Source organism: Macaca nemestrina, chromosome 10 (genome assembly GCF_043159975.1).
Source record: "Macaca nemestrina isolate mMacNem1 chromosome 10, mMacNem.hap1, whole genome shotgun sequence".
Lineage (NCBI taxonomy): Eukaryota > Metazoa > Chordata > Mammalia > Primates > Cercopithecidae > Macaca > Macaca nemestrina.
In genome coordinates this window covers 53,540,537-53,567,571 of record NC_092134.1, presented here as the reverse complement: position 1 = coordinate 53,567,571, position 27,035 = coordinate 53,540,537, and the positions used below count along the sequence as shown (strand labels likewise).

Below are 27,035 nucleotides of genomic sequence, written 5' to 3'. Positions count from 1 at the left end.
TGGCTGGGTGTGGTGGCAAGTGTCTGTAATTCAGCTACTCGGGAGGCTGAGGCAGAAGAATTGCTTTAATCTGGGAGGTGCAGGTTGCAGTGAACCAAGATTGCACTCCAGCCTGGGTGACAAGAGCAAAATTCTGTCTCCAAAAAAAAAAAAAAATCAAAATTTTTACACATGATTGTTTTGAATAAAATTTGGTCACAAAACTTTAAGAACAAAGAAGCAATATAATCTTCAAAGTAAGTTATTGTGCTTGAAACTGAGAATAAAATAGTTTCTAAATACGCAAATTTAGAAGCAGATGTTATTACATTAATTACAGAACCAAGAGTGATTTTGAATAAGAACTTTTACAGCAAAGAGATTACTGGCCTACTATACTAACAGAGGTTATAAAGTATTTCTTTTCAGTTAGGCCATTAGGTATAAACTGAGAACTAAATTGCCATAAATGTTGGCTATATGTGAGAACAAGAAAATTGAACACAGGAAGTTTACTGTAATCATTTGACTGTAGTAGGAAAGGGATTACTTAGCCAAATACCCAAAAGATAGAGAGCCAGTGCTGGGTGCAGTGGCTCATGCCTATAATCCCAGCACTTTGGGAGGCTGAGGTGGGCGGATCACAAGGTCAGGAGTTCGAGACTAGCCTGGCCAACATGGTTAAACCCCATCTCTACTAAAAATTTAACTAGCCAGGCATGGTGGAGGCACCTGTAATCCCTGCTACTCAGTAGGCTGAGGCAGGAGAATCACTTGAACCCGGGAGGCAGATGTTGCAATGAGCCAAGATTGTGCCACTGCACTCCAGCCTGGGTGACAGAGCAAGACTCCGTCTCAAAAAAAAAAAAAAAAAAAAAAAAAAAAAAGGAAAGAAAGATAGCTAGTTTCTTGCCTAGGCATTCCAGGGAGATGGAACTTCTGGGAACTTTTGATAACCTTATAGTCGAAACAGATCAAAAGATGCAGGCATGAATTTAGTATTCACTGAAGAAGAATATGGGGGCTCTAGAAGTAAAATAAACTTTAATTAAAGCAGTTTATAGTGACGCTAGTTACAGCATGATTAAAAGTCTTCAAAATTTTGCAAACTGCTTTTAGATAATTTCTTATTAAAGCATACATAATAATGATCATATGAACATGAGTTCTAACTGAATTCAAGAAGCACTCAGTTTTGGAATATATAAGGTAAGATAACTCATTCAGTTTCTCGATATTCAAACTACATATCAATGAAACCAACACATTTCTACCACTCATTATTTACATTACTGCCCTCCTTGGGAAGGATTTTAGAGAAGGATTATTACTAACAGTAGGGATTTTTTTTTTTATTCTGTAGTTTATGATTTCAAAAAGACCTTGACCACCTAAAGCCAAATCCCAATACTGACAACACAACAGAAATGCTGTGAGGATTTAAAAAACAATCAGTCCTTAAACTCATGCAAATAATGTCAAACGAGCAACAAAATAAGAAGTTCAAAGGCAACTAAACACAATGTACAATCCAAGTGGACTCCTGATTTTAAAAAACAAACAGAAAGACTCAAAGGACAATTGGGAAAATCTGGGTATGTATATTAGTTATTAACAACATAAATAATATTATACCAAAGTTAAATTTCCTAAGTGTGATTATTTTGAGAATGAAGAATATTAGTCTTGTATTTAGGAGATACATACTGACATATTTAGGCATGAAGTGTTATGATGACTGCAATCAATTTTTCAAGGGTTTGGTTAAAAAAAAGGTGTGTGTGGATAAAGAGGGAAATGAGTATGCTCATTAAAGATAAAAAAGGACTGGTGAAGAGAAATCTTTGAAGAGAGACTAGTAGGTCAAACATAAACAAAAACTCTGAATCGTTAATTTGGGTTAAAAGAAGGATAGGTTCCAGAGAAGCAGGAAAAGGTAAAGTCTTAAAAAGATCAACACACTAACTGGAAAACACTGCTTTGGTGGAGAGAAGAGACGAGAGAGATGGAGAACAGACAGAGAACAGAAAGAGAGAAGAGAAATAAATGAAACTAACATTTTGAAAACACACTGAGTTTACTGGCCAGGCTGTCTCAACCAATCCTTACAATATTAACTGTATTTCTCTTCATTTTGTTTTGTTATACAAAAGGAAGATAGTAAGTAACTTGCTCAAGGTCATAACAACTAATAAGGTAGAGTCAGGAGCTCATCTCTGGTTTATCCGACCTCAGGGATCATGCTCCCACTGGCATACCAGTTGCCTGCCTAGTGCTTTGTACTATGAGTTTAAAAAATTTAGATTCTCGTTCTCTCATTGACTTGTGGTAATAGTTTTTGTAACTTACTTACCCATGTGTGAAATTATCAACATGCACACCTCTACTTAACAGAGATTAAGGATATAAAACCTGAGCTTCTCAAAATAAAAGTTCAATAGAAAAAAAAACTAATACAATCATTGATTTTAATATTACAAAAATTTTTAACTTTCTGCCATTTATTAACTATCAACTGTATGTAATATTTGTTAACTACCAACTATAATATCAACAGTAATATCAATTGCAAAAATGATAAAAAAAAATCATTCAGAAGAAATCTCATTCAACTTAGAAACATAAATACATATTTACATTCTGAAATCTTACATATTTTTGGAAGAAACTATAAAAATTCAGAATTACTTTAATGAGTTAGTCCAAGTGGTACATAAATAGAATACATGTATTTTCAGCAAATACGATTTTGGCTTACCTTTTTAATAGGTGATGTAGGTGTTGCTTGACCTGATGACACAGTAGGTGTTGTAACAGCTACAGGAGCTGCTTGTGTAGTAGAAGTGTTGGCATTAGTTACAGAAGCCAGGGGTTTTGTCTTATCTATTAAAGACAAACAAGAGTCAAGATTCCATAGAAATTTGGTCTCAATGGTTGGGAAAAAATCATTTTATATTCCATTTTTGTTTAAGGTTTTGTTAACTAAAAGTCTTTCCCCACTGTGATTCCTTTTTGCAAGTCAGTTTTTCAGGGAGCTTCTAGCATTGTCTCAATATATATGCTGAAATAAATAGTTAAGATAATATGAAAGATATACAACAAAGCTTCTGACAATAAAAAGCACAAATAGAATCTAACTTCTATGCTTTTAAAATGAAGAAAATAAAAACAAATTTAATTAAGATTTAAAAATTTGAATGCATGAATGCAATTAAAAACTTAACAATAACTATGCAATTTTCTAATGGATAAACAACTACTATTACTGATCTAAAACTGATCGTTCCTCTTTAATCAAGGAAATCTAAAAGTGCTTTTGTCAATAATTACCTTACATTCCTGTCAAACACTATGGTTAAATGTCCCAAAGAGCATGTCTTCCCACTCCTAAAAAGTCTAAAGTTAAATGGGCACAGTATCATCTTGGAAAATAATCCACCTAACTGTGTAGAGAATCAATCAACAAATAATAAGTGTCCCCATTCTTCAAGTAGTGTCCTAGGTACTAGGGATATATCAGCCAATGAAAAGACAAAATACCTTCACTTACAGTCTAGTAGGAGATATAAATAATAAATAAGATAAAACCCATGTACCACCATCCAAGTTAGGCTCAAACGATCTTCCCACCAGTCTCTTGAGTAGCTGGGACTACAGGTATGCGCTACCACACGTACTAATTTTTGTATTTTTTGTAGAGACAGGGCTTCCCCATGTTGCCCAGGCTGGTCTTGAACTCGTGAGCTTAAGCAATCCTCCAGACCTGGACTCCCAAACTGCTGAGATTACTAGCATGAGCTACAGCACCCAGCCCCACCATCCAACTTATTTTGTAAACGTTATTAATATCGTTGTAGTCTTTCTATCCATTTGATTTCAACAAAGAATGACAAAGTCCTAGAAGAAAGAACCCTAAAAGCAAAAAATGTACTTCTCTTTCTCATTTTCTCAACTACCTTTCACAACATTTGTAAATTGTTTGAAAGGTGTAACTAAAACTTAGGTTGCACTCTCATTTTTATCTGTTTTATGAGAAGAGAAAGAACACTGAAGAAAAACTGTTTGGGTAAATAATTTATTTTACAAAATTCAGCAAAATAGTTATTTTATGTCAAATAGTTTCCCAAGGAAATAACCTTACAAAAAGTAAAAAAAAAGAAATGGTTTACAAATTGTCAAATTAAGCTGTAGCTCTACAGGGAAATGGCTGCTTTCTCAAGCTTTCCAAATAAAGCATGATAAAGCCTAGTTGATATTAAAAGAGCGAGAGGAAAGGAACCACACAGCGTTTACGTGGATTAATTCTTGAGACAGAGTCAAATTTTCCTGGCACCACTGACCACTAGCAACAGGAAGAACAAAATTATCATAGTACAATGCTTCAGAGGAACATTTAAAGTTAGCTCAGTGAGAAACTGAGTAGAGAGCAACTAGTACATTTCAATTCTAAACCGAGAACAAATACAATGCAATTTGATGGTAATTAGTTATATTTAATAGAATACTAGAATTTTAAGAACCATCCAGGTCTTATAGCCTGATTTTTCTCATTTTATAAACAAGGATATTCAACCAAAAGATAGCAGAAGATTTGCTGGTTACTGGTAAAACTGGCCTAAGGTCTCTTGTTTTAAATAGTCCCTTAGTGTCTAATATTGAACAGTGACTTGTATACAAACAAGGGCTAATGAAGAAAAAATTTAGTGAACAAAAACCTAGAAATCTTTGAAAGAGATGCCTGGACTTCTATTTTTTGAATTACACTACATCAGTAGTAAAAGGCTTAAAATATAAGTTAGGAGGTCTGGGTGCAAGTCTTGGCTCTCTTGTGTACATAGTTTAATTTGTAATGATATACTTGACTACAGACTGAGAGCTAAGTAATGTCTCCCAGGGAGGAGATTAACTGCATAAAAATAACTTTAGGCTATAGGTTGAGCGCCGTGGCTTATGCCTGTAATCCCAGCACTTTGGGAGGCTAAGGTGGGAGAACTGCTTGAGGACAAGAGTTCAAGACTAGCCTCAGCAAAATAGTTAACCCTACAAAAAATAAAAATAAAATTAGGTGTGTGTGGTAACATGTGCCTGTGGTCCCAGCTACTGGAGAAGCTGAGGAAGGAGGATCACTTGAACCCAGGAGTTTGAGAATAAGGTAAATGTTCATCATAATGGAAACAGATATATTTAATAGAATACTATACAATAGCTAAAAAAAAAAAAAATGCAGATAAAGCTATAGAAATAGATTTATGAACAAATATAAAAAAATGTAACTTTTGGTGAAAAAACCCAAGAAGTATAACAATTCCTACCATATGAAAAAAACACAAAACAATATTACAATTGTTATATATTACATATGAATGCACATATGTAAGAGTATAAAAATGAACTAGAAGATTACAGAACAAAACTCATGATAGTGATTGCCTTTGGGAAGGAAGGAAAGGGAAGCAGACTACGGTGGGTGACTAAAAAAGACATCTATAATGTTTTAACTTTATTTAAAAAATTGAAGTAAATATGATTAAATGTCACAGTAGTTAAAGTCTTAAGTCTAGGTTGTTGGAATATGAATGTTTATTATATTATACTTTTCTGTATCTTTAAAATTTCTCAAAACACAGCAAATTCCCCCACATCCTCACAGCAAAGAGTTTTTACTCCATTCCTACTTTACTATTTCTTAGGGAAAATTTGGGATGCTGTTGGGACTGGCATCCTGGACGTTTGGACCTCAGAAGTAACAGGAGCATTTTTGAATTGCTGAGAACCCACATTCACAACCTATCTGTGCCTAAGGGACTCTTAGAAGCCTCTCCAACTTCTTTAAATATAGGTCGGCAAAACACAGAGGTGAACAACAGCCTCCAGATAATTAAAGAATAATAAATTCACAACTATATGTAGGTTCCTAGCATTCACTGAAAGATAATTTAGTAGCTTGCCAGGTATCTAAACAAGTAGCAAATCAGTCTGAAAAATTTAAAAATTAAGTCTGATCTTGTCTTATTTTACACTGCCACAAAATTCAACGAAAATGCATTTATCTTTTAATTTTACCTGTTTCAGCTTCTGATTCCGAGTCATCTTCCTCATCTTCTTCACTAGAGCAGCTAGACTCATCTTTCTTTCCTTCTTCTTCTTCATCAACCTTTTCTTGTTCCAGAGATTCAATACGGGATGCATTTTTCTCTGGTTCAATAATCAATGTCTCTTTGCTGTTAAACAGTGTTCAAATGATTAGAAACAAAAAAGGTTAAAATACATTCATTCTTCCCAGATCCACAATAAACATGCCTGTGGCCATTATGCCATCTCATTCACAAAAGTAACAAACGTACTTGAACATTTTACTCACTTTTTAAAGGTCTTCTGTGACTGATTATTGTCCATATTTGCTGTTGATTCAATTAACGGAGATTTCTTGTCCCGTTTTTCACTATGGAGCTTTGTACAAAGTTATGCAAAGGAAAATAAGAAAACTATTAAAATAATATTACTAAGATGCAGAGTTTAAAATAATAACAAAGTAGTTTTTCAGACATTAAATAAGACAAAACAAAGAAATAAATAAATTAAGTTTTACCTGAAAAGGAAAGAGCTTGAATAAAAAATGAAATAGACTAGACAATTAAAAAGTTCCATAGAGGGCTAAGGTAGATTTTTTAAATCCCTCCAACTTTACTGAAAAAGTTCAGATCCACTAACCACTCAGGCTGGCTGAGGATATTTTACTCAAAACCCTGTTTCTGGCTGGGCGCAGTGGCTCACGCCTGTAATCCTAGCACTTTGGGAGGCCAAGGTGGGTGGATTGCCTGAGCTCAGGAGTTCAAGACCAGCCTGGGCAACACGGTGAAGCCCCATCTCTATTAAAATACAAAAAATTAGCCGGGCATGCTGGCGTACTATGTAGTCTGAGCTACTCAGGAAGCTGAGGCAGGAGAATTGCTTGAACCCAGGAGGCAGACATTCTAGTGAGTTGAGATCACGCCACTGCACTCTAGCCTGGGACAGAGTGAGACTCCATCTCCAAAAAAAACAAAACAAAACTGTTTCAGGTGACATAACTCCTTGCTATTGGACCTGCTATTGGATATATGAGATTTTATAGACTCCATCTTTTAAGTAAAACCCTCTAATGAAATCGTAAAAACATGTTATTCTTGAGGACATATATAAATATTCCTTTTGAGAAGGGGAGGAAATAGAAATGGGGATAAGCAACATAAAAAGTTAAATATCACTACCCTTTATTCTCTTTCACTATCATTTAGTGAAACTTAAGGATATCTTAAAACCAAAAAGTACAAAACATCACATGAAAACTTTTGTAATTGTCTCAAATTCAAAGTTACTAAGATAATTATGTAATACAGACAATTATTAGACAGTCATCAAACATACCAGATTTTGTTTCTTTTGCAACTCTTCTAAATATCCTAAAATGTCTTCATCTGCTACATCAAAGGCTGTCTGGCCCTAGGTAGGAAACAAGGGGTGGGCAGTGATGGTCAAAAGTCAATAAATCATAAAATGTCTTCAGTAATTCTGTATAATTTTATATAAAGAAGTTGGATAACATTTTTTACAGTGGTTATAAATGATACAACAACTACTGTAAAAACATACAACTCTAAGGCAATGTACATGAAATTTATGTGAGACAGAAGCTGTGAATATCTCCCCTTATTTTTTTGGTAACAGCTTTATCGAGATATAATTCATATACCAAACAAATCACTCATTTAAAGTGTATGATTCAATGGTTTTATGGATATTCAGAGTTGTACAACTATCAAAATAATCAATTTCAAACATTTTTATCACCCTAACAAGTAGGAACATACCCTTTAGTAATCACTGTCTGCATCCCGCCCAAGGCAACCACTAATCTACTTTCTCTCTCTATAGATCTGCCTATGCTAGACATTTCATGTAAGTGGAATCATACAATATATGGTTCTTTGTGACTGGCTTCTTTCACTCTACATGTTTTCAAGGTTCATCCATGTTATAGCATGTGTCACTTCATTTCTTTTGATGAATAATATTCCATTGCATGACATATACGGTCTGCTAATCTAGTCATCAGGTGGACATCTGTTTTTTTTTTTTTTTTTTTTTTTTTTTTTTTTTTTTTGCCTATGATGAATAATGCTGCTATGAGCATTCATGTACAACTTTTTGTGTGGACATCTGTTTTCATTTTCTTCAACATCCAGTTAAGGGCGAAATTACTGGGTAATTTAACCTTTTGAGGCCTTTTTCTTTTTGATGACATCCTACAACTTAAATTCTTGGTAGAGTAATAAAATTAAAAAATACATATATTTAAGCTCTTTAACATTCAGCCAGCCACAGGTATGGCTTAATTTTAAAAATTAGTCCAGATGAACATATGTCAATCTATTTTAATTCACTGTGAAAGAGAAAATTTCAAAGAGCTGCTGACTAAACATAGTAAGAATATTTCCTGCTGCCTGCATTAGTCCTTATAATAGCCCTACTGGACAAGTTTCCAGGACGCTTACAAGTTCATTATTTAGAATACAGTCTTCTTTATGTTATCCAGTACATGATCCTTTCACAGAAAAAAAATGTTTTTAGCAACAAAAAATCTAATTCTGAAAGTTCAAATTTCTTAACAGTATTCCTATATCCACAACGACATAAGAATGGATAAGAAATAATGGCTTCTAAAATCACATTAATTTTTCCGTTTAGAAACCAACAACAACCCTTGTTTCTGTACCAACATCAGGATGTTAACATCTATTCAGAAAGGAGCTAATTTCCAAACACTATAAAACAAACTGTAAGTTAGCCAATATCTGAGCTAGTTTTCCCATTGTCTGTTAATAAAATAAAAAGCTATTGTCTATGAAAGGTATTTTTTTTTTTTGAGATAGGATCTCGCTCTGTTGCCAAGATTGGAGGACACTGGCATGACCGTGGCTCACTGCAGCCTCAGTCTCCTGGAGCTCAGGTGATCCTCCCACTTCAGCCTCCTGAGTAGCTGGGACCACAGATGCACACCTCCATGCCTGACTAGTTTTTGTATTTTTTTGTAGAGATGTAGTTTCACCATGTTGCCCAGGCTGGTTTTGAACTCGAGGGCTCAGGCCGACGTCCACTTCCCAAAGTGCTGGGATTACAGGTAAGAGCCACTGTGCTCAGCCCTATGAAGTATATCTTAAAAGTATATAAAATACTGCTTTTTCAAAATAGGTGAGTATGTATATAAATTTACAAGATTCAAAAATACTTATCATACTTGCCTTTTCTTGCTAGAAAGTCTTTCCAGTAGGAATTTAAGAGACAATCTATCCTTTCCCACTCAGTCCAAGATAAAAAGTTTTAGTTTTAATAAACTTTCCTCCCATTTCAATTTTGGGAAATAGAAGCCAAGATTTAAATTCCTGAAGAATAAATAGTTCTGAAATCAAATAACTGGCTCAAAACTTAAGGTGCCCTTTAAATTAGAAATACATGTTAATTCTAGTTTTGCTATATCATATGCTTTATATAATCAGTTCTAAAATGTTAATAATGCTATACATTTAATGTAAACCGTGTTTAAGATTATGTTATGTGGAAATAATTCACTGACTTATTTTTAAATATCATATTAAGCGTTACCAACCCTTCTCATGAATGAACTATCCCACCTTGAAATGTCTGAACTGTAATTAAATTTTTGTAGCAGTTAAATGCAATGGGGTCACTTTAATAACCAAGGAACTCTCCTCTTTAAGAGTAAGAAATTGGATCACGCTACTAACCTTTATTTTCACTCTCTCCCTTGATAAATGAGTCTACTTTGCAAACAGCAGCTGATACAGAATCAAAACTAGAGTAAAACGTGGGCTATAAGAATTTCTACTTTCAAAAAAAGCACCCTCATCAACTTAACTCAGCAACTTAAACATGCTCTTTAAACAATCTGTAGCACAGTTATAAAGCTAACAGTCGTGAAGTTATAAACATTATTTGGTTCTTAACTACTATAAGGCTACTGTGCTTCACTGATAGAGTATAAACACATTATAGTATATAAGCAGTGCCACTCAAAGCAACCAGGCAACAAATGAGGACACAATGCTGAGCTATGAGAACGTAAGAACTCTATCAAGAGAACTATCTTTAAAATAACTGCTTAAAAAAAAATGAGTCCAATACATCTATTAAGAGTCACAAACACACTGGAGACATTGTAAGTCTAACTTCACAGTTTCTTCATTTTTCTTTACTCACTTATTCTAACCAAATTGTTTTTTTAGGTACAACCTCTTCATCTTCACAACAACAAATAATGTAGCTGGGACAAGTATTAGAATGATTCTCACTGTACAGATGAAGAAACTCAGTCTGAGTGCATGGTATTTGCCCAAGGTCATACAGATCATTAAGAGAAAGTGGGAATACAATTTAGGTCTCTACTACTCTAGTGTGTCATTTTGCCTTTATCAAAAATAAAAATAAATGCAGATGGAATTAGGGTAAAAACATCCTTGTGTCCATTAATAGCAGAAATAGCTTTGTCATTCATTTAAATCTTTATAAAAACTTGTTTGCTAGCCATTGTATTCAGTAAGAGAATTCCAACCAGAAAAGCATTCTAGTCAATAAAGAACAATATTTAGATACATTCTAGTAAAGCAATTATTTTAATAAACTAAGAAAGCAAATAACCTTTATATTTAAGGTCTGTATCACATAATCTATAATAATGAATTAAAATGACAGTAAATATGTATTACAGTTTGCAAATAATTTAAAGAAATGAGACTGAAATCTCTAAATAGTTTTAGGAAGGGTTTCAGATTTTCTATATGATTTGCTACACTTACTATATTATACATCATTTTCCCAAATAGTGTTTTCTATTACTGAAGAATTCATCTAAACTCTGGTAGTACCTTAGGTGCACATCTTTAATATCATTTTTTAAAACAATTTAGTAATAACCTTCAATCTGTAAGTACTAAGGAAGGTATCAAATGACAATATAAATTCATATAGGCAGGCTTACATAATTAAGACAAAGTAATTTATTTTGATTGAACATGATGTATGACATTTTAAAATGTAGACAATAAAAACAGTCTAATTCATACATGCAAAGTTATGATTAAACTTTTAAAAATCAAAGTCGTAAAATAGAACTTCTCAAATGAAAAAAAAAAGGCTTGTGTTTGGATATATTTATGGCACAAACTCCTTTAGAATGCCATAGACATTATGTAGCTCCTCATTATAAAAAGCAGTCTTTAAAGTCTTGACTTTTAAAAGAAAAATAATATTTTTATTAAAATTTATATTTTTACAGCTTAATAGTATCTTGAAAAATAAAAGATGAGGAAACTAAAACGAAAAGAAGTTATAGAGGAGCTTAGCAGAATAAAAAGAAAAAACAATTATCAGGGCTTTAGGAAAATTACTTGACTTTTCTGATCATGTTCCTGAATCCAAAAAACCCTTAATTTCACAGGGTTGTTAAAAGAATTGCATATGTGTAAAAAAGGCTGAAAATCTTTAAATTTTATGTAAATATGAGGCACAATTGTGTCTTTGTTTGTTTTTTTTTAGCAGGGTCTCCTTCTGTTGCCCACTGCTGTGCAGTGGCACAATTATGGACTCACTGCAGCCCTGAACTTCTGTACTCAAGCGATCCTTCTACCTCAGCCTCCCACATAGCTGGGATTACAGGCGCACACCACAAGGCCTGGCTCACAATTCTTTTAAGATCACATAAAGATCTACTGAAATATCAAATGACAGATGAGAGTAAATAAAATTTAGAGTGACAGAGGAGCTGCTATTAATTTTTTTAAAAAGGATACAAGGCACAATAATTTTATATGCACTCCTTCTCTGATAGCAAAATTATGATCTGTATGGCACAGGAATTAGATAATTGTTGGCCAGATGCAAATAAAATAATTTTTCTCATACATACTCTATATTGTCTATGTTTCACTAGAATACTGATTCAGTAGGGGAAACACACCATGTTTAAACTTGTAAGTGAAATGATCCTTTTTGGAAACCATTTCAATTAATAAGCTTCTCTCATCTAGTTCTTATCTGGAGGCTACTGTTACTAAATGAACCAATTATCAGCACTGCCCATATGAATGGACATGTGATAAAAAATCACTGTTTGGGAGAGAAGAATGCAGACCAGAGTTCAGAGGCTAACAGGTATCCGCTAATCTTTTCAGAAAAAAATTCTGAAGGGGAATTTCTACATGAAAAGAGAGGTAACATGACTTGCAAAGTTAAAATTAGCTGGCCTTTTACTTAAATAGTATCAATATTTATTTGTCTTCTAATGCTGATTACAAAACAACAGAGAAAGTAAATTATTGAAAGTTTTAACTAAAAATTCAACCCAAAGATTTTTGTATTTGTATATAAGTATAAACCAATCATTCTCCCAAATTTTTTTACTTTCCTTAAGACTTCTACCAATTCCTATGATTTTCATGCCTGCACATTTCTTATATAAAATATATATTTAAATCAGTTAATGAAAGTAAGTTATTTAGAACTCTACTCCAAAAACAGCAAAAGAATTAGATGGTCCTATTTTGAATAAAGATGAGATCATTTTATGACTCTCTGCTACCTAACCTATGATATTTTCCTATGAAATGCAATATACAAGGAACATTCTATGGAAAGGTAATTAAACTCACTAGAGGAGACATGTTTTGAGTTCTCCATGATACTTATTATCTACCAACACAGAGTGGGAAGTGACTAGCAGGAATACTGGTGACTGGTTATTGACTGATAGTATCTACAAAGGAGTAGAGAAGTCTAGTTTAACAAGAAACTTGATAACCTGAATCTTTTCATGATTTCGTGAAAAACATTTGTATGACATTATCTTCCTCCCTCCTTCTACCTAATTGTGGTATTAAGTATATAATTTACCTCACTCAACAGAACTACTTTCTCATCTACTAAACTAGAAGACTAGATGATGTTGCATCTCAATGATCCCCTTCAGCATAAAACTTTATAGGGTTTACTGTCATTACCTGCTGTAAGACCTCATTATTCATGTCACTTAGAGAACTCTATAAGCAAGCTAAAAGACCATCAGCTAAAGAATTAGAACCACACTTCTACATGTGTTCCAACTCAAAGGGGAGGCAGAAAACATTCACATAAGAATGCAACATTTTCTAAGCTTCTGAACTCCTAAGAACATAGTATCAATGCAAGTATCCAAATCTACTCTACATGTATGGCAATCTGACTACTGAAAGAGTAATACTTCTTTCTTTGCAGCACAAGGCCAGAACTACCTCATATGGTAGCTGAAAAGACTTAAACCATTAATTAGTAAGTCAGTTGGCTAAAAAAAGTTTTATGCAGTTGATAAAAATATAATTATATAAGGTAATCCTTATAACCTTTTGAGATTATATTTCTAAATATAGTTTATAAAACTGTATTTCTAAAAGTTAAAATATTAAAATACTTTTAAAAGGCCTACCACTTTGTTGACCATCTCCATATCACATAGATTGTCCACTAAAATTCGACATGCTTCTTCTTTACCCCAATGAGCTGCAGCATGAAGAGGTGTCCAGCCATCATAGTCTTTAATATTAACATCATAGCCTGCCTGTATTAAAAGTCTAAAGAAATTACAGTGAATTAGACAATCATTAAAATCTAGAAATAAACGATCATGATCAAAAGCTTTCTACCATGCAATTTAACTACAATTTTCAATTAATTTCTTTTCAGAATTCACATCCTTCCCCCTCAATGAATTAACTATGGCAAATACAAAGTATTTCTCAGAAAAAACTCGGAAAAAGAGGATCTTGAGTCATTGCCATAATAATGCAGTTTTAATTAATTCCTAATGACTCTAAGTCTTATGGTTTGGTGTGACACTGATTAATTCTTGTTAATATGACTTGTAAGTTAAATTTTCACAGAAAAGCCCATAATTTTTCAATGTAAAATCAAAAACTGATTAATCACTTTGTATGTAAAACTGATTTATTGTGGGAACTATCATCTTCAGGTTTCCAAATAATGTATAATCTCGGGCTAAATGTGTTCTAAGAATATACTGGAATCAAAGAAACTTGTTTTGTAATGTTTCTGTTGCCTTGAAATTCAGGAGCTGAAAATTTTCAAAGGAAAATGACAATCTTTTAAGAACAAAACAAAGCAAAAAACATATTCCAAGGAGTTGGATCTATTTTTCTGAGCAGTAGAAAGCAGATACTCCAATCATCATCAAGCTAAAACAGAAACACATTTTAATACAATGCAAAGAGTTGCATAAATTATGTTAGTATGCCCTTCTAACTACATACTGACAGCAACCTTTATTTTATTTAGACATTAAGCTCACAGAGAGCAAAGATGGGTCTATAAACTGCACATAGCATAGCCCCACACAAACAGGCGAACGAACACTAAATACAATTCATGAAATCTAGTTAACCTTTACCTTACTTTCCAAGATGTTGAGCTTGAGAAGGACTTTCTTTTTACCTACAGGAGGTGGTAGTGACAGCTAATGTATAATCCCCTTTCATTTATTTAAGAACAAATCTGGTATTTCCTAACAATATCTAATACAGCTGTTTCTAATCCTGCTTCCATAACGGAACCATCTTAAGGGCTTGTTTTTTAAAAATAGATTCCCCAGCTCACCCCAGTACTACTCAATTAATCAGCATATGGAGAGATGGGCCCTGCTAATCTATATTCTTAATAAGTTCCCCATATGAATCTCTTATCATTGCCTGTCACTTGCCTGCAGACCAACATTTAAGAGCCATGATCTAAAGAAAAGCTGAAAGATCTAAGTCCAAAGAAATATCTCTACTGACATATATTACCAGAAACCTTATTAATAGAGGCAGAAACAATACTGGAATATAAGAGAAAAATGCTGCTCCTCATTAGGAAATATGAACTATAATAATGTTAAATATGCTAAGCAACATTTTTAAGTACTTAGAAGTCTGTGTGGCGAGAAAAAAGAGGTAGATAAATTTTTTCAACATGAAAAAAAGACAGTATCTATATTCAAGGAGCTTTTAATGGACGCGAAACAACAACCAACTGTTATGGATAGGTTCTGTGAATAGACATGCAATGGGAGTACAAAACTGAAAAGCATCAAAATCAAATTGTAAGGAGTTGTGTGTTTTTGGGAGGGAGAGAAAATGTGAAGAAGGTCGCATTTGAAACAGATCTTTTCTACTGATTTTTATTTGGTATTTGTTTTAATTAACTTTCATAAGTAATATGTTCACAAAGTTTTAAAAAAAGAAGAATAAAAGGATACATAGGGACATCACTCTCTCACTGCTGACCTTTAGCCAACTAGTTTGCCCTTCCTCAAAATAACCATACTATTAATTTTTATTGGATCCTTACAGAATGATTTCATGCATATATAAGCAAATACAATTTTAATTTTTTTTTACAATAAATACAAATGATACATACTTGGATCCTTGATTTTGACATTTCGTAATATATCCTAGTGTTCTTTCTATAACAATATGTAAGAAGATTTCTCATTCTTGTTTTAATGCAGAATATGCCAGTGAAAGCATATACCATAATTTATTAAACCATTCTCTTATTCCTATTATAAACAATGCTGCTAGCAGATTTTCTTACTTCCTATGTGAGTGGCAATATCTGTAAAAAACAAATTCCTAGAGGTAGAATCAGGGAACTAAAGAACAACTGTTACTTTGATTGAATTTGCTCAATTGTCATTTCTACTAGTGAGAGTGCCTTTTCCTACACCCTGCCAACAGGATGTCAAATGTTTTGATCTTTGCCACTGACAGATGTAAAAGTGTAACTCACTGTAGCTTTATTTGCACTTAATTATGAATGAAGTTGATCATTTTTTTTCATATGCTTAAAGGCCTTTAACTGATTCAAAGGATTGAGCAGAATTTGCCTCCAAGTTGAAGAGATGGTGAATAAAAGCATCTAGACAGAAACAAGGGAAGGCATTAAAGACATCATGAAAGAACTTCAATAGATATATATAACTGGCACAATTCATACTTTGGGGCAATGATGGTAGCTTAGCTTAAAAGGGAAGACGGTGGCCAGATAATGAAGAATCTACATGCTAAGTTGAGGAGTTTAAAATTTATCCTGATCCCCACTAAGAACTAATAAAGGATTTGGGGACCTTGGATAACCTAACTACAAAGATCATTTGCAAGCCGTCCAGAAACCTATTTTGCAATATAACCCAGTACTCATATATACGTCTACAGAAACAATTGCTTTAAGAAACAATTCTTACCTTTATGTAATCCTCTTTAATACTTTCTATTCTCAAAAAAAAAAAAATGCTGTTGGCAACTCTCGAAAGTTTTCGATTACAGAGAAACAGGTGGACAAGAAAACTAATTAAAAGGCAACAATGCCATAGTATTCTTAGGAAAAAGGCCTAAATTATTGAAGTTGAATAGAGATTGAAAAGAGGAGGCTGGGCAGTGATGGCTCACGTCTGTAATCCCAACACTTTGAGAGGCTGAGGCAGGCAGATCACTTGAGCCCAGGAGTTCAAGACCAGCCTGGGCAACATGGTGGAACCTTGTCTCTACAAAAAATATGAAAACTAAGTGGGCATAGTGGCACATGCTTGTAGTCCCAGCTACGAGAGAGGCTGAGGTGGGAAAACTGCCTGAGCCTGTCACCCAAGAGGAGGAAACTTGGGAAAGGTGACTCATATATTCTTTACTGCTTTTAGTAATGAGTGGGAATAAGAAAGACTGATATTAGAAGTTCAAGTGAATTAGAATCAATATATTAATAAAAGGTGCTGTAGATTTTGCTAAGAGCTGGTCTTCCTTTCACATAAATATAAGAATAATTTCATATATTGAATAATACACTGAATAATTTTCTTCATATAGCTGCCAACATTTGTACGGCAGAAGTAAAAATATTATTGCGACATGAAGCTTTATTCCAAGCAAATTTGCTAAACAATATACAGCCTTATAGAATCAAAGTTGCTTATGGCTTAGTATTTTATAGTGTGCTAATAGTACTAAGTTCCAGTGTTCATGTAGTAAAAAAGGAAACTGTATTTAAGATAAATTACATGTAAATAAATATTCTGCAGGAATGAAGCTTTCAAAATTGATGGCATGTTCACAGGACATTGTTCTTAGACTCATGAACCAGATATCAATCTGGAACCTCAAAATGACTCTCTGTAGTGATTTACTAGGCCAAAAGGTAACAGATAATAGTTGAGTGATGCTTAAATTCAACTTACTGGAAAATCACAACTGATAAAAAAAATAGTAATAATCAAAACTAGAGAGTTGAAAGAATTTTAGAACAAAAGCAATCATATTCAAAGTAGTTGTTCTCTTTCTTCCTGAAAACAGGCATTAAAGAACTCTTTTATATTGCTTCAAAATAACATTTGCAGGTATTTTAAGAAAAGGACCAATGAATAAAGAAGACAAACTAAAGTAGAAAAACAACTCTGTAAAAAACAGTACTTACTTTAAAACTTCCGTATAGCCTTTAGCAGCTGCAACATGGAGTGCTGTACCTCCAGATTTTGCATGCCGGACATCATTTATATGACCACTATTTAGCCACTGCCTGGCATCTCTAAGCATGATCCGTTCTTCTTCCTTTCGAGCTGCTTCTATATCAACCCCTGATAAAATGAAAATAATTGCTTTTATTTTTGCTTAATAAAAACTGTTCCATGTTGGGAAATAAAATTGTCCAAAACATGTCAAGTTTAAATAAAATTAAAAGTGAAAGTATATATGTATTTTTAAAATTGGCTGCTTATAACAAGTTGGTTAAACTAAAAAATGTGGGATATTATAGACATTTTATTAACTTTCTCTACTTATTATTATTATTTTTTTGCTCCACAATACTATTTTGATCTATTTTTCCTTTCTGATTATTCTTGTTTTTTAAAATTTGAACATTTCCTAAGATATAAGCATCCTTTGGGCTAAAATTCTTTTTTAACAATTATAATGAATAAGTTTCAAATTTCTATCTACTGTTTTGATCTGTTCTATGAAATCTAGCCTAGCAGGTACAAATGTTTACTGAATGCTTCAACTTGGAGGTCCTGTCTTCATCTAAAATATATTGTACTTTAAAATAGATTATTTCTCTAGCAAACTCCTTTCATTTCCTTTTCCAACACAGTACATTCTTCATACCATTAAAATTATTTTCAAAATTTTAGTAAGTTATATAAATGTTCATTCATTTAAAAGCACTTACTCTAAGCACTACCCTAGGTTGAGGTGATAAAAGTGGAAAGAGGCCAGACAAGGTGGCTCACACCTATAATCCCAGCTACTTGGGAGGCTGAGGTGGAAGGATTGCTTGATCCAGGAGGTCAAGGCGCAGTGAGCCATGATCATGCCACTGCACTCCAGCCTGGGTGAGAGCAACACCCTGTCTCAAAAAACAAACAAAAAAAGGGAAGAATACAAAAATGAATAGGACCCTCTAATTCCTACCTTCAAAGAGCTCAACACCTTGGAAAAAAAATTAAAGATACTCTTGAAATTCTTGAATGATTTCATGTGGTCTTATGGCTTCGACTACTTGCTATTTAATAAACAGCCCACACCACAATGCATTTACAATCTGCCTTACTCCACAAGTCTATGAGTCTTTTTATCTTTCATCCCCACTGTCTGGTAGAGTACCTGATACAAAGTAAAGGGAGATCAGAGCCAGGAGCGTTGGCTCACACTTGTAATCCCAGCACTTTGAAAGGGTGAGATGGGCAGATCATTTGAGGTCAGCAGTTCAAGACCAGCCTGGCCAACATGGTGAAATCCCATCTCTACCAAAAATCCAAAAAAAAAAAAAAAAAAAAAAAAAAAAATAGCCCAGGAGATGGAGGATGCAGTGAGCCAAGATCATGCCACTGTACTCCAGCCTGGGCAACAGAGTGAGACTTTGCTTGAAAGAAAAAGCAAATTAAAAAAAAAAAAAAAAAAAAAGCAAAGTACAGGGAGATTACTAAATGTTCACTAAATGAACAATGAATGAACAAATATAAAACAAGAACACACACACACATTTCCTCAGCTAAGATTCTCCTATAATCCACATCCATGTACACAACGGTTTGGTCAAGATTTTTCATTCATCCATCCACTCATTTAATACATACTGAGCACCTACTATTTTGCCAGGTACATCATTAGATGCTACCGGTATAGACGTGAACTTATTATATGGCAGAAGATGATTCATTTGTGAAGAAAAATAAAGCCAGAAAAGGAAACAGAAACGGTAATGAGAAGGGGTGTTATTTTATATAGGTTGGTAAAAAATAGCTTCTTTGATGACTTTACAACAAGAAATAAAGTGAGTGACAGCCATATGACTGGGAGAACATTCCAGGCAGAGGGAAGTATCAGTAGGCTCTAAAGTGGGAGCCTCCTAGGAATGTTCTGTTTAGAAGGACAGGGTCTCTACAGAGTAGTAAGGACAGTGAGCGTGGTGACATGATCTAACTTAATTTAAAAGGATCACTTAGGATGAAAAGTTGAGTAGATATTGAGATACTCACTTGGAGGCTACTGCAATAATCTAGGCAATTAATGATGTTAACTTGAACAAGGGTGGTAGTAGCGAAGATAGTAAAGTGGTTGAATTCTGGGTTTTTCAAGGCATACTAAGAGAATTTGAATTAGTTTGGATACAGAAGAAAAAGAGAGGTTGAGAATCAATCAGAGGTTTTCAGTCTGAGTAACTGAAAAAATTAAAGCTTCAATTTCAGAAATGTGAAGTTTAAGATGCCTAACAAATATCTCATCAGAGACATCAAGTAATCAGTTGGATATCTAAGCCTGTAGCATAGCGAACTAGGGAAACAATAAAATATTATGCCATGGGCATCTCAAATGCAATGCTAAAATCTTAACCTAATTTTTCTCCAACTGTTCTATTTGCTGCCTGTCTTGTTTTCCTATACTAAGTGCTCTCACTTACCTAGCAACATGAAAGTCATCTGAATTTCTCCCTTTACCTTACTCTCACCCCATCTGTGATTGTTAATTGTGTCAAGAGATGCCTAGATGGCTGGTGAAGCACTGTCTCTGGGTGCATTTGAGGGTGTTTCCAGAGAGGACTGACATGGGAGTCAGTGGCCTGGGAGAGGAAGACCCATCCTCAATGTGCACAGAAACAATCCAATCAGCTGGGAGAAATGGGCTGAAAAAGGAGGATTTGCTCTCTCTGCTTGCTCTCTTCTCTCCCTTCAGGAGGAGGATACCTTTTTCTCTCCTGCTTTTGGATATCAGACTACAGGTTCTTCAACTTTTGGACTCTGGGACTTGCACCAGTGGCTCCTTGGGGGGGTTGTCAGGCCTGACAGGGACTGCCGTGTCAGTTTCCCAGCTTCTAGGGCTTTGAACTTGGACTGAAGACACACTACTAGCTTTGAGCCAGCCACATTATCAGCTTCTCTGGTTCTTCATTTTGCAGGTGACCTATTGTGGGACTTTGCAGTGATTCTGTGTCAGTTGCTCCTAATAAATCCCCTTCCATACATCCTACAGGCTTGTCTCTATGGAGGAGCCTGACTAATACACCATCCTATTAGTTAACAGATTTTGAGTTGCCACTTCTAGACTGTCTTTTAAATGGCCCCTATCACTATCCTAGTTCATAGCTTATGTCTCACACTTTGACTACTACTACTGGCCCTTAACTCATTCAGTCTTTAGTCCCTTCTAATTCATCCCCCAATCTACTGCTGAATCGGAAAAAACAAAATATGATGTCATTTCTCTATATAAAATTTGTCAGTGGCTGCTTCTGTAAGACAAAGCTCAAGCTCTTTAGTATAGAAGACAAAGCCTTTTATGACTTGGTCTCAGTGCATTTTTAACTTCATCTATAGTCTTTCTCTCTTACCATCATCTAGTGTTCTAACCATTTAGACCTCCACATAGGTCCCCAAGTACATCATGGTCCGTGTTGTCGTGACAGCTACCTCTACCTGAACTGTATCTTTATTCTGCCTGCTTATTAGCACATTACCATTTTTTTTCAAGACAACTAAATTGCTCATTACTCAACTGAAGCTCAGCTTTTAAAAAGCAGACAATAATTCAGAAATATTTTTAAAACTCCAAGATAACACAAGTATAGGAAAAGTCATCTTCAAACTAGAGATTATAATATCTCATTACTGCATTTGAAAGAAACTTGCAGTAAGATTTTCCAAACAGACCTTATGAAAACAATAAATTGTTTAAACTATGTATGTAATGAACAGAACCTATTATAATTTTTATAAAAACCAAATGCCACCATTTCTATAGTAAAGAAGTTTTACATATATCAAAAATTTCCTACCAAAAGATAATCAGTCCATTTAAGATATGCCTAACGTTAATAACCTTTCTATTAAGTGATTTATCTCAGATTTGCTTTTTTAATGTGTTATTCTCTTACTGGCTTTTAAAACAGGTAGCATTTTATTATTTTTATCCCTCCTTTCATTATAGTTTTAAACATCCTGATCTTTATTGTCTTTTACTATTCTGTTTCCTTTGAACTTCAAGTTAAAAAAAAAAACTACTTCTTTTCTATTTATCTAATTTCATGCTATCTTTATCTAATGACAAAACAATTACCTTCTTTAGCTTCCAAATCATGCTTGTAACTGATTCATATATAAAAACAATCCAAGTGTAAAGTTAACGTGAAGGGCAATTTCTTATGCTTAAGAAAATTAAATTAGAAAAGAAAAACCTTCCTTTTATTCTTAAATTTTGCAATACTACCGATTAGAGTATGTAAACCCTGCTTAGCTCATCAAAAACTTGAAGAAGAAACAAAAAACAATCTAATTGTACTATGTATTAGGAGACTTGCTTTCTAATTTCAGTGCTTTGACTAACTAGCTAGTGATCCTGAGAAAGCCATAGCTTCTTTGGATATTAGTAAGATAGGTTAAGAAAACAGATACTGAACCGAGACTGGCTGGATTTGAATCTCTGATCCACCACTTACTAGCTGTACTACCTCAGGCAAGACAATCTATGCTATGCTCTGGTTTCATCTGTAAGATGAGAATGATGACAATATCTATCCCATAGGGTTGTTCTGAAAACTAAATTAATTAATACATGTAAAGTGTTTAGATCAGGAATAAGAACTAAGGTGTTAATTATCATTATCAGTTTGAAAAGTCTATGATTCTGCTTCTCTCTTCTTGATTTCTGTTTTAAAAGAAAAAAAATCTTATAATGCATTTAACCAGTCCTAACCCACCTACTATATAACTGCAAGGTTTTTAAACAATGAAAACAGTATATAATAAAACTAAGTTGGGTATAACAAAGTGATCAGACTAACATTTGTCACTATGATTTAAGAGCAGTAAATATTAAATTAAAATACAGCCAAATATCTTAGATAAAAATAAATATAGATTGGAATTTAGTCAGCTAACAGATTCAAAAATTAATGTGTCCCTAGCTAAATAAAGAAAATAATTACAGCTACTGTTCAATGATTACTACTTTCAAAGGCAATTTACTTAAGCATAACTAGCTACTGACCAAATGTACTAGAATAAGAAAAGCCAAAAGAATGATTAAAAAACTTAAAAATATTGAATAACAATTTTCATCCCTGGATAATTTGAGAAATGTTACCACTACTAATGATATGGTTTGGCTGTGTTCCCACCCAAATCTCATCTCGAATTGTAGTTCCCATAAGCTCTACGTGTGGTGGGAAGGACCCAGTGGGAGGTAACTAAATAATGGGGATGGTTACCCCCATGCTAGTGGTCTTGTGATAGTGAGTGAGTTCTCACGAGATCTCATGGTTTAAGGGGCTTTTTCCTCTGTTTGGCACTTCTCTCTCCAGCCGCCATGTGAAGAAGGACATGTTTGCTTCTCCTTCCACTATGATTGTGCTTCCCCTTTCACTATGATTGTGAGTTTCCTGAGGACCCCCAGCCATGTGCAACTGTGAGTCAGATGTCTTTCCTTTATAAATTACCCACTCTCAGGTACTTTTTCATAGCAGCATGAGAATGGACTAATACAGTAATTTGGTACTGGGTAGTGGGGCACTGTTGTAAAGATACCCAAAAAAATGTGGAAGCAATTTTGAAACTGGCTAAACAGGCAGAGGCTGGAACAGTTTAGAGGGCTCAGAGGAAGACAGGAAGATGTAGGAAAGTCTGAAACTGCCTAGAGACTTATTGAATGGCTTTGACAAAAATGCTGATAGTGATATGGACAATGAAGTCCAGGCTGAAGTGGTCTCAGATGGAGATGAGAAACTTGTTGGGAACTGAGGCAAAGGTCACTATTGTTATGCTTTGGCATAAAGACTAGTGGCATTCTGCTTCTGCCCTAGAGATCTGTGGAACTCTGAACTTGAGGGAGGTAATTTACGGTATCTGATGAAAGAAATTTCTAAGCAGCAAAGTGTTCAAAAGGAAGCAGAGCACAAAAGTATGAAAAACTTTGCAGCCTGATAACGTGACAGAAAAGAAAACCCAATTTTCTGGGAAGAAATTCAAGTTGGCTGCAGAAATTTGCATAAGTAACAAGGAACCAAATGTTAATTGCCAAGACAAAGGGGAAAAGGTCCCCAGGGCATGTCAGAGACTTTCTCAGCAGTCCTTCCCATCACAGGCCTGGAGGCCTGGGAGGGAAAAATGGTTTCCTGGGCTGGGTCCAAGGCCCTCTTGCTATGTGCAGCCTTGGGACTTGGTGCCCTGTGTCCCAGCTACTCCAGCCCTGGCTAAAAGGGGCCAATGTACAGTTCAGGCCATTGCTTCAGAGGATGCAAGCCCCAAGCCTTTGTGGCTTCCATGTGGTATTGGGACTGTGGGTGTGCAGGAGTCAAGAATTGAGGTTTGGGAACCTCTGCCTAGATTTCAGAAGATGTATGGAAAGGCCTGGATGTCCAGGCAGAAGTCTGATGAAAAGGCGGAGCCCTCATGGAGAACTTCTGCTAAGGCAGTGTGGAAGGGAAACGTGAGGTCAGAGCCCCCACACAGAGTTCCCATGGGGGTACTGCCTAGTGCAGCTGTGAGAAGAGGGCCACCATCCTCCAGACCCCAGAATGATAGATTCACTGACAGCTTGTACTGTGTGCCTAGAAAAGCCACAGACACTCCACACTGGCCCATGAAAGGAGCCAGGAGTGGGGCTGTACCCTGCAAAGCTATAGGGGCAGAGCTGTCCAAGACTGTGGGAGCCCACCACTTGTATCAGCATGACCTGGATGTGAGACATGAAGTCAAAGGAGATTATTTTGGAACTTTAATGTTTAATAACAGCCCTATTGGATTTCGGATTTGCATGGGGCCTATAGCCCCTTTGTTTTGGCCAATTTATCCCATTTGGAACAGGTATATTTACCCAATGCCTGTACCCGCCACTGTATCTAGGAAGTAACTAACTTGCTTTTGATTTTACAGGCTCACAGGCAGAAGGGACTTGCCTTGTCCTGGATGAGACTTTGGATTGGACTTTTGGGTTAATGTTGGAATGAGTTAAGACTATGGGGGACTGTTGGGAAGGCATGATTGTGTTTTGAAATGTGAGGACGTGAGATTTGGAAGGGGCCAGGAGTGGAATGATATGACTTGGCTGTGTTCCCAACTAAATCTCATCTTGAATTGTAGTTCCCACAATCCCCACAAGTCGTGGGACGGACTCCATGTGAGGTAACTGAATCATGGGGGCAGTTACCCCCAGTGCTGCTGTTCTTGTGATAGTGAGTGAGTTCCCACAAGATCTGATAGTTTTATAAGGGATTTTGCTTGGCACTTCTCTCTCCTGCCATCATGTGAAGAAGGATGTGTTTGCTTTCCCATCTGTCAAGACTGCATGATTGTAAGTTTCCTGATGTGTTTGCTTTCTCTTCTGTCATGACTGCATGATTATAAGTTTCCTGAGGCCTCCCCAGCCCTGTGGAACTATAAGTCAATTAAATCTCTTTCCTTTACAAATTATCCAGTCTTGGGTATTTCTTCATAGCATCATGAAAATGGACTAATACAACTAGAGATATATTTAGGGTGCTTTTTTATAATTATTAAAATCTGTTAAGAGATGCCCCTATACTTCTGTTTCTTTGGAATTAAGATATGCTATATAAATTTATGCATTCCCATTACATGTATCAAATGAACATCATGAAGCATTTTCTAGGAGATATTTTAAATAAAATGCAGTATGGTACAGTGGTACAGAATGCGGGCTCAAGATATCTGTCATACTGTTTAGGACAAACACTTCCTACCTGTATGATCTTGGGTAAATCACTAAGCCTCAATTTTCTCATCTGGAAATGGGGTAACAGTAGTATAAACCTCACAGAATTGCTATGAGTATGAAATGAAGAAATGCATGTGAAGCTCTTTGCTCAATGCCTGGCATATAATAAGCATTTAATAACAGTTAGCTACTCTCATTACTACTATTATTAGTGTTAGCACTTAGCTTTTCATCTCCAGGGTCATCTCATCTACTAGTTCTCAAAACTCCCCCTTCTTACGGTTCTCCTAGATTTACTTTTCACATCTTCACATATCCTAAGTTCTAACAATGCACCAACCACTGTCATCTAGATGTCCTTTGGTACTACAAACCCAATATATCCTCAGTCTGTTTCTGTCTCATCTCACACTTTCCCACGTGAACTCATCTAATCATCACTTCTTCAACTGGAAACTTCAGTGAGTTCGTCTTAATTCTTTCTTCATATCTGCATTCAATTCTTCACCAAACTGTTCTAATTTTACTTCAACATTTCTTCAAGACAGCCTTGTTCTTCATTTAAAATGTAACAGGTTTTGGCTACTTTCATCTTTCACCTGGACTAATTTGAGAATCTTCTTCAAGGAATGCATGTCACCATATATCCTACATTCTACTTCATCCTCCAAGTTGCCATCAGTTTTATACTAAAAACCAAATCCAATCAGATTAATTTATTGCTTGGAGATCTTTGTTGCATCTACGTAATGCCTACAAAATAGATATCCTTCACTATCTGGCTCTGACCTATCTTTTCAGGCCTCATCTCCTACAAATCTCACCCTGACTTTGCATCTCAATTCCAGTCCCAATGAATGTGTCTTCCAGTCCACATATGCTATGGATGTCTCCAATTCCTGTTTTTTTGTTTCTTGTTTTTCAAAAAAAACATTGTCCAGGCTGGAGTGCAGTGATGTGATCGTAGCTCACAGTAACCTTGTACTACTGGCCTCAAGCAAGCCTCTCACCTCAGCCCCCAAAAGCAATGGAATTATAGGCATGAGTCACTATGCTTGGCCTTCCAATTCCTTTTCTTTGCACATTTTGATACCCCATCTTTTGTGTCTACCAGTTCCCTTATTGCCAAGCAAACTCCCTCTAAATATCGTAACTCTGAAACCTTTCCTCACTACAGCTTTTTCTATTCTCTCACAACATTATGTTCCTATATATTTTAATACATAGCACACTGTATTGTGAAGCTCTCTTCGTTTGACACTTCTGTTAGACTGTGAAACCCTTAAGAAGGATTGTCTTGTTTTTTTTTATTGTTAACACCCAGCACATAGAACATTTGCTGGCACATTAATCAATACTAAATGAATCACTTAAACTAAAATCAGCCCTGCTTACAGTCATGCTAACAATTTCCCTTATATAGAAGGAAACCAAATGCAAGAAATTTTCAGTACAACTCCATGCCTTTTCTAGTTCATAACAATTGCTAATATCAGATAAAAAATGGGAGCCCGGCCGGGCGCGGTGGCTCAAGCCTGTAATCCCAGCACTTTGGGAGGCCGAGACGGGTGGATCACGAGGTCGGGAGATCGAGACCATCCTGGCTAACACGGTGAAACCCCATCTCTACTAAAAAATACAAAAAAAAAACTAGCCAGGTGAAGTGGCGGGCGCCTGTGGTCCCAGCTACTCGGGAGGCTGAGGCAGGAGAATGGCGTAAACCCGGGAGGCGGAGCTTGCAGTGAGCTGAGATCCGGC

At 35.3% G+C, this 27,035-nt stretch overlaps 1 protein-coding gene and 1 long non-coding RNA gene across 10 annotated transcripts in view; one reads left to right on the top strand and one right to left on the bottom strand.

Annotated features, from left to right (window-relative positions):
• Nucleotides 1-27,035, bottom strand: part of LOC105473304 (protein phosphatase 1 regulatory subunit 12A) — a 159,338-nt gene that overhangs the window by 41,550 nt on the left and 90,753 nt on the right. For all 9 annotated transcript variants that reach the window (XM_011727045.3, XM_011727042.3, XM_024790176.2 and 6 more), the window contains exons 4-9: nt 17,527-17,686; nt 13,493-13,637; nt 7,387-7,461; nt 6,341-6,429; nt 6,043-6,200; nt 2,738-2,862 (exon numbers count right to left, since the gene is read on the bottom strand). In XM_011727045.3, the coding sequence (XP_011725347.1) occupies nt 2,738-2,862; nt 6,043-6,200; nt 6,341-6,429; nt 7,387-7,461; nt 13,493-13,637; nt 17,527-17,686 (752 nt within the window). The remainder of the gene's footprint in view (nt 1-2,737; nt 2,863-6,042; nt 6,201-6,340; nt 6,430-7,386; nt 7,462-13,492; nt 13,638-17,526; nt 17,687-27,035) is intronic.
• Nucleotides 1,463-10,323, top strand: LOC139356695 (uncharacterized). Its single transcript, XR_011609024.1, has 3 exons — nt 1,463-1,574; nt 9,054-9,139; nt 10,263-10,323. It is a non-coding gene; the product is annotated as an uncharacterized lncRNA (long non-coding RNA).